The sequence below is a fragment of the Protomyctophum parallelum genome, assembly GCF_964188405.1.
Source record: "Protomyctophum parallelum genome assembly, chromosome: 6".
Classification (NCBI taxonomy): domain Eukaryota; kingdom Metazoa; phylum Chordata; class Actinopteri; order Myctophiformes; family Myctophidae; genus Protomyctophum; species Protomyctophum parallelum.
Window position 1 is genome coordinate 22,787,137 of NC_139701.1, and position 8,838 is coordinate 22,795,974.

Here is an 8,838-nt window from a genome sequence, read left to right on the forward strand (position 1 = left end):
AGTATAGACCACTTGGAATTATAACAATTTAACAAGTTAAATTACAACTTTTTGGGGGGTTGGGAGGACCTCTGCTTGGATTCACGGTGAGTGACATGTTGCAAGCTCACAACGTGCTGCGACTTGGAGCTTGTAGAATAGATCTTCTATTTTCTGTGCACCATCATTCAACAAAATATAAATAAAGCTTACTAAGTTTGCAAATAATGGCCCATGGGCGTTTATACGGACGAGGGCGGTTATTTGGACGAGGCGTTTATTATGCAAAATGGTGTCAGACCCTGGGCTGTTATTAAGTAGTGGGCGGCTATGTGGGTAAGGGCTACTACAGTATTTGGAAATATATGATATGGAGATTTCTGTATCTGTCTCTCTGTGTCCCTTTATTCCTATATATGGAGTTCTGTGTCAGGCATGCCCATTGCCCAAATATGCTCCATATATGGAGCATGGGCAGGGGCCCTGTCCAGAGCCCTGGCAGAGGCCTTTTATGGTGGTTCTGGACAACCGTGAGTCCGACCGACTCAACACCGGGTACTGCACTCCCTGTGGGGGTGTGGAACACGTGTGTCGTAGTGTCATAGTTACGCTAGACTAGAGGAAAGGCCATGGGGTCACCAAAATTAATAGGAGTCATCCACCATGGAGTGTTCACATCGAATTCCAGGCGATTCAACCAATAGTTTTCGAGACACGTTAGGAATCGAACTATCAAAGTGTGCCTTCATTCATACACCAGTTTTAGGTGATAAGGTGACCACCGTGGTGGTAGTGAAAACTATAACATGACGTCATGCCATGGTGGTAAGCGACTCACCGCTCACCCCAACACAGTTTTTACTAACCACCGTTTCAGTGGTCACCTTATCACCTAAAACTGGTGTATGAACAGGCCTTCATGCACCAAATGCATTGACGGATGTTGCCTGATACAATTCATTTTCTATGGAATTGTATCAGATGCAAGCTGAATGCAAACAAACAAACAAACAGTCAAACAATCAAAGTAGACAGGGCTTAAAATGGTATCAGACAGCTGCACAACTACGATTTGTAGCAGCATGGTTAGAGGAAGATCAACCTTCAATTTGGCTAGATATTGAAACTGCACAGTGTGATTGTCCTCTCCGGAATCTCTTGTTTCTCAGAGATCCTACAACAGCAAAGAAATATTGTAAAAACCCAATTGTTTCCAACACACTAAAGGCATGGAAGGTGGCAAGGCTTTTGGAGGGTCGAGCCAAAGTAACATCACCTCTTACCTCAATTCAGGGGAACCCAGACTTTCCTCCTGGCCTTACTGACCTTGGGTTTAATTATTGGAGAGATAGCGGTATAACAACGTTAGAAAATCTTTTTACCGGTCCTATACTCATGTCATTTGATCAAATACAACAAAAATATGACCTACATCGCCATCGTCATTTTTTCAGATTTTTACATCACTATCAACTAATTCAACTACCTCTCCAATTGAGAGAGTGCTGACAATGGGTTTTACAAGAGGGTTTATACGTATTCTGTATGGCATGTTAAGATCCAAAACAACTGTTGACACACAAGATGCTAAGAGGAAATGGGAAAGTGATCTTGAGGTTGAAATTTCAGACGAGGTTTGGTGGGAAATATTTGAAAATGCCAAAAAACTTTCTGTGTGTAATAGAGCTTGGTCGATTCAGCTAAGAACCATACACCGATTACAGATCTCACCTAGCCTTCGCCATAAAATGAATCCTACTCTATCTCCTCTCTGTCTTAAGTGTAAAACTGAAGAGGGAAATTATATTCACTGTATATGGTCATGTCATAAGATTAAACGATACTGGTTGGGTATCGTGCAGCAGTTGAATGAGATCTTTAATATGGAGTTTGATGTTTGAACCTGACCCTATGTGTTTGATTCTTGGGCTGCCTGATGACAAGATTGTTGACAAGTTCCATACACGTCTGTTTAATCTCTTAACTTATGCTGCTAGGAAAAATATTCTGTTGTCTTGGATTAATGAGAAACCACCAACAAAAAAAGACTGGCACAAAATAATCATGCAGTGCATGCCGTTGGAATTCCTAACCTGCCTGCTACGCTCCACCACAGATACCTTCTATACAATATGGGACCCATATTTGAGATTTGTTGGCCCTCAGTTAGCTACCACCTTGACCATAGGGTTCCTGGACAGAAGCGATGCCACTAACCTTGATTGATAAAGTTATGGATATTGTTATGTATGTATGTATGTATGTATGTAAGTATAATGCATATCTTTTATTTTATTTTCTCTGGAGTTAACCCATCTAAACTTTCAAGCACCAAACTGCAAATGTGTCCATATTTGTATATTATTTTTGCACTTTTTAAATTGTGTCCTTTGTTCCACAACGCGCCTGAGCTGAGCTGTCTGTTTTTGTTTGTTTTGTTTTTCCTGTCTTGTCTTTGTCATAAAATTTAAAAATCGATAAAAATATTATTGAAAAACAAAAGTAGACAGGGCTGATGAAATGTTAATCAAGATTATGTTCCTGACTGTATTGCTTACTTTACTTCTCAACACAATTCTAGTGGAGTGTTTAGCTGTCAAATGAGATTGTGTTTTACTTGGCTGTGTGACTGTAACAAAAACCAAGCACCACCCAATGAGGCATACTGTAATACAGTACAGTAGCTGCGATGCAGCATACAGCACCATGCTCTGGCCAAAGCGTAGGGGGTCCGGTGCAGATGGATGCAGCTGCAGACTATTTCTTCACATACTGTACACGGTAAAATCCTCACCGGATTTGAACTCCGGCCTTCCGCTCTGAGCTAAGACGGAAAGCCAAGTATGGGAGATACACTTTAAGCATCATGCAATAGCTCTTGTATTACCTGACCACAGGATTGTAGCTTTAATTTATCCAACTCAGAGAGGTGGATAACTTACTCGTGTACAAATGTTAAGTGTACAAATATTATCAAATGGACCTGTAAGCATCCATTTGATGCACTCTTGAGTTAAATGAACACTCATGATTTGAATGTGTAGCCTGCTCTACAAACAATACAAATAAGCCTGTTAAAATTCTGTATATTCTGTATACAGAGACACATCTGACAGCAAGGCTGTAACCCAGCTTCTTCTTAACGCAGGTGTCTCACAGTTCTCCTCCACGTATGGTATCAGCCACAGGCAAATTGGTTTCAGCTCACTACAATCATATCAGTGTTTGGTGTTTACTTTTGCTTGGCAGGCTGACGGTGGCACAACTATACGGTAGTGTAGGTCCACTCTGTCAACAGTGTCACTGGGTGTTGCTATCACAACCAGCCAATGAAACCATTATGTACTGTATGTGTATCATGCGGAGCATAAATAAAATGGATGGATGGATGTACTATGTACAGTACTGTACTGGACTGAATAACAAAAAAACGAAAGAAAATAAATAAGCTTATGTGAGTTAAAGGTATATTCAGTGATTTCACTTAATTCAAATATCACTTATTTTTTTGTTTTGTTGTGATAATCCTCCCTACTATAGAGTGTGCTGGCCATATAAGGAGTTCCTCCCTGTCCCCAGTTAACCCCTGGGGGTCAAAAAACCCTAGGTTTTGTTTTTGACTCTCTATCCTGATTGGACGAAAGGCTGGGTCCCACAGCCAAAAACGAAACCTACGGTTTTTTGAGTGAAATCACTGAATATACCTTTAATACGTTTTATGAACATATATTTCCACTCAAAATATAAAAATGTTATCAGTGGCTCTCTTTGTCTCACTACATTGTCTCGTTTAACTGGTTTGCTCTGCTGGAAGTATTCAAAAGTACAAATTACTGTTCTTTACTAAATTTTTATCCCACGATTTTGTAACCCAGTTTTCTTTTCACCCAGTGCCAATTATCTAATGTAATCCTGGGCGCTACACTTCCTCTACCAACCTGGGGGGGCAGCGGACCCTAGGGGACACGGGGAGAACATGCAAACTCCACCCTATCGCCAACCCCCGCCTCGGGTATGGGCACTGATGACGCGGAGGAGGGAACACACCGCCAGTGCCCACAGCGTCCCCAGCGGGAATCGAACCCAGGACCTTCTAGCTGTGAGGCGACAGCACTACCAACTGTGCCACCGTGCCCCCTAATAGTACAGTACTCTGTTGATACCCAGCAATAGATAGTTAAAGTTTGTGTAAGTGATATTTGGTCCTTCAATGTTGACCATACCTAGCCTTCCGTAGCCAGACAATATCACAGCGTAATTGTTTTTGCAATGGCAGATTCGTTTGGCTACGTGAGGCTAGGTTACCACCCATGACCAAACATTACATTTTTAACAAAATGCCTGATATGAGAACTTTTTTGTTGTTAAATATCTATTCTGATAGTAATCATTGATAGTCATTTACTCAGCTACAGGGGTGGCCCCGGAGTGCGTAGCGTTAGTCCGACGTAAAAAGTATACTGTAATAGGGTTTATTTTAGTCAGCCACATTTTATCTGTAGATATTGTTTCTGAAGTGATTCTGAAGGAAATCACGTGATTCTGAAGTAAATCACGTAAATAATAAGACTTTAAAACTATCACCGGTCATAGATTATGTTCAAGGAGTGCAATCATTAAGGATTTTTGATACGTTTTTTATAGGTTGCTTCATAATTAAACAGATACTGAGATACACAAACAAAAAGACAATAATGTGAAAGTGACATATGTGCATCGACAAACCAACCGTTTACGGAAGTCAAAATTAATCACCGATACTGCTCCACCCAATTACAGTATACTTTGATGACTGGGCTATGTGCAAACACTCAGGGTCACAGGTAAAGTCGTTCCCAACTTCAAACCTGCCAGTATCATAATCAAATATAGAGTCAAAGGCACAGTGTGCAGGTGACGCCACTGGACAGGTTCAGCGCTTAAGGCAGGTGCCTTTTTTTTTCGAGAGCTTTTCCCTTTTCCCTCGACAGCAGTGAGAACACAGCAGTGAGAACACCATGCCGGCTACGATCTGTCAGGTGATGGGCTTTGGGTTGAGTCTACTAGGGGTAGCGGGGGTCATCGCTGCCACAGGGATGGACCAGTGGGCCACAGAAGACCTCTTTGACAACCCTGTGACCGCCATATTCTCCTATTCTGGCCTGTGGAATTCCTGTGTTAGGCAGAGTTCTGGCTTCACCGAGTGCCGTCCGTACTTCACCATTCTGGGCCTGCCAAGTAAGCCTTCTTATCAGTCTCAGTCTGCACCATCACCAACAAAGTACCATGAGCATCATTCTGATGTCATGGCTTCTTAAAACTAATAAAAGTTACAAAGAAATACTAGGTTTGTCAGTTTAGGATAATGTGGGTGAGTGATTTCTATGTGATTTCTATGTGTTGGATTATTCACTTGCAAATTGTATGTGGTATACTGTAGTACAGTTTTCAGTTTTGACCTGATGAAGTATGATGACGTAAATTACATTGGAGCAGTGTGCAGGTCTATTCTTTTTTTCTTCATGATCTTTTCCAACCCAGCACCTCAACCAAGTGATTCTATTATTTTTTGTATAGTGCAGTACAGAAATGACCCAAGATGTTTGTGAATGTTTCTGAACAAGTACCTACAGTATTACGCTAGTTAGAAGCTATTAAGCAAATGCAGGAGTGGGTGACCAATACAAAAACATTTAGGCCTAATCATTTCTGGTTTTACATTTAAGAAGAATGATGGCAAAAACATAACGATGAAAAAAAAGTCAAACCACACCCTTGATTTCTCAAGGTCAGGAAATGCCCATTTAACTGCCGCCATTTCCCGAAACTGACTTACGATAAGCCTTGCTCCTCCTTAGACCAAACATAATGGGAAGCGTGTTGACACTACCTTGACACTACCTTCTCATGACTCCATGACACATGAGGCAGCAACCTAACAGTTTTTGAGTGAGACAACTAAAATGGCCGTCTCAATGGTTCAGTTAACAGGATTCATGTTGTCGATGTTGGGGGTATTTCTGATATCTTCTGCAACCGCAATGGATATGTGGAGTTTGCAAGATCGTTCTACCTCAGTTATAACAAACTTTTACACCTTTAGTGGTCTGTGGAACTCATGTGTAGGGACTGCATATGGCACAACACAGTGCAGACCATACTTTACCATACTAGGGTTACCAGGTAAGGATGTTAGTCCCATGCTGATGTATTCGTTATTTCCAAGGACATGTTTGGATTTTATTCAGGGATTGACTCAGGTCCTTAAACCATGATGAGTAAGCCAGAGAGATAAGACCTTAACCTACAATTCATTTTACTTAAATGTTTTATAGTATTATATTGCATAAAATGGAAACCTTGTATGTCCAAAACTATTGCTTTTCAAAACAAGAAAGAATAACCTGTGTTCCAATGGATCTGATGTAGTTATTATTTTGTCACAAGCTCTTGTTAATTTTCAGTATGTTCTGAAATCCATATACAGTAATACACAGTGTTCATTTATCCATTTGTAACTGAGAGAGTATACAAATGTACATTTTTTAAACATGTGATGATCACCATCACAATTATTTGTGAGCGGCATAGCCTAAGAAGTGCCCCTCCTAAAAGGTTCATGTTTGACTTTCAGCTCTGCTTCAAGCCGTGCGGGCCTTGATGATCGTTGGAATCATTCTTGGAGTAATCGGGGATCTGATCGCCATCTTTGCACTCAAGTGTCTGAAAATGGGCAGCATGGAGGACAACATCAAGGCTACAATGTCTCTGACAGCTGGGATCATGTTTATCCTCGGAGGTGAACTGATGATTTTCATATTTTTTTAATTGGCCCAGATCACTTACATGATCAATATCTGTCATCTCTCTGTCCTTTCTCTGTTGGCAAAAACCTTGGGGTCTTATTTAAAGGCTTTGAGAGCCATGTTTGATTGACTGATTGATTGAATACTTTATTAGCAAAAGGTACAGTTATACAAAAAGACTAAAAGGAAAACACAAAGCTTCTCGAACAACCTGCTTGAGGATCTCAGTCTTTATCAATCAGTGTCTTCTTTTAAATCACTAATTTTGTGTATACTTTTATTGAATGGCCTTTCCTTAATATCCATTCAGGAAGGGAACCCCTTTTGGGGTTGTTGTTGCTATGTACTGTATATAGCAACATAAGATTTTTTCCAGAAAACTTAGATTTAGAAGGAGTTTTTAGAATCTCCCTCAGTCCTAAAGGGGTTAACTATTTCTCATGTTATTGTTAGATTCTCTTAATGATATATTTATTACAGTTAGTTCAAATTGTATATGCTATACTCATTTACTGTATTATTATCAATATATTTATTTTCAGGTATCTGTGGCATTGCTGGGGCTTCAGCCTTTGCTAACTTGATAGTGCAAAGTTTTCGCTTCACCACTTACGCAGACGGTGGACTCGGAGGATATGGAGGAGGACAAGCAAATATAGGTGGACTCACAGGAAGTCTAACCCCAAGGTAATCTAAACGAAACGAAACTATTTCATATCATGATACTGTATAATGTAACTTCCTGAAACCGTATCTGTTCCTTTGTTGTTCATGTATTGTTCATTTTCAGGTACACGTTTGGCCCTGCCCTCTTCGTGGGTTGGGTTGGTGGGGCTATCTTGTTTATAGCCGGAATCATGATGTGTGTGGCCTGTCGTGGAATGGTTCAACAGGAGCCTCAGCGGTGCGTAATATCACAACCTTTCACAATACACACACTACGGTTGTCCCGATCGGATTGGGCGATCGAAAATCGGGGCCGATCACGTCATTTTCAAATGATCGAAATCGGATCGGGACATCCCTATTATCAACGTTATATCCATAGCATGATATAATGATATTAGACTGGAAATTGTCTGTGATTTGGGATATTGTATTATTGTGATATGGGTATTCTATAAATATAATATGATAGGGACATCCCTAACACACACGCACACACACGCACACACACACATACACACACACGCACGCACTGACAAGAAAAGGTTTGAGAACCTATCAGCTATAGATATATTTTTACTTTATCTAATCTCTCCTCCTTTGTTTATTATTTACTTAAATAAAATGTATACGTAAAAAAACATTCATGTTCCATGCTGCTCTGATATGTGTGGATTTCCCATTGTTTTATTTAACATTGGACAACTTGTTTTTTAATATTCCTTAGGTATGATGGGATGTCCTACAAGCCTGCCTCTCAACATGCTATCTACAAACCTGACTCCAGATCCCATCAGCCCGTTAATAACTCTTACAGGGTCCCAAGTGTGGATGGAAGACAGTCCACTCAAAGATTTGACTATGTGTAGCACATGACAGGTTGTGTGTGATTTCCTTGAGGAAGAAAATATGAAAAAAAGGTCTATAATGCATTATGTAAACATACTTTAGTTAAAGCATCCAGTGAACACTATTATTAATGACTTATAGTTACACTATAATGCATTTTTAACAGACTAGTGATTATAATAATGTATTACACAACTATGAGAATTATAATACAATATTGTCCTGGCCAGGATGAAATATTATACTTGACCTTATCATCATTATAAAACAGTAACACATTATGTGTTATGATTATTGTTATAAAGCATTTATAAGTTCTTATACATTATATTATAATATTATACTATAAGCCGACTATAATGTATTATCTATGCATTTTAAACAATGAACATTTTACCAAAATCTTTTTTTGGACTGTACATATATTTTATATTATTTTACTTGTTATCATGGTGCATTCTTTAGCCAATAGTTTTTTTGTGGTCATGCAGGCAGTGATTTATTGTTCCCTTTTTTTCCTATTCTGTATAATATAGCAATTTTTTATTTTAAAATGTGT

General features: G+C 39.6%; 1 protein-coding gene across 1 annotated transcript; it reads left to right on the plus strand.

Moving 5' to 3' along the window:
• Nucleotides 1-4,976: 4,976 nt before the first annotated feature.
• On the plus strand, nucleotides 4,977-8,299 carry LOC310860253 (claudin-18-like; the record flags this gene model as incomplete). The annotated part of the gene is made up of 5 exons (XM_083767065.1): nucleotides 4,977-5,196; nucleotides 6,593-6,757; nucleotides 7,307-7,451; nucleotides 7,555-7,668; nucleotides 8,158-8,299. The coding sequence occupies 5 exons, from the start codon at nucleotides 4,977-4,979 to the stop codon at nucleotides 8,297-8,299; spliced, it is 786 nt and encodes a 261-aa protein (XP_083623191.1).
• Between the last annotated feature and the right edge of the window lie 539 nt (nucleotides 8,300-8,838).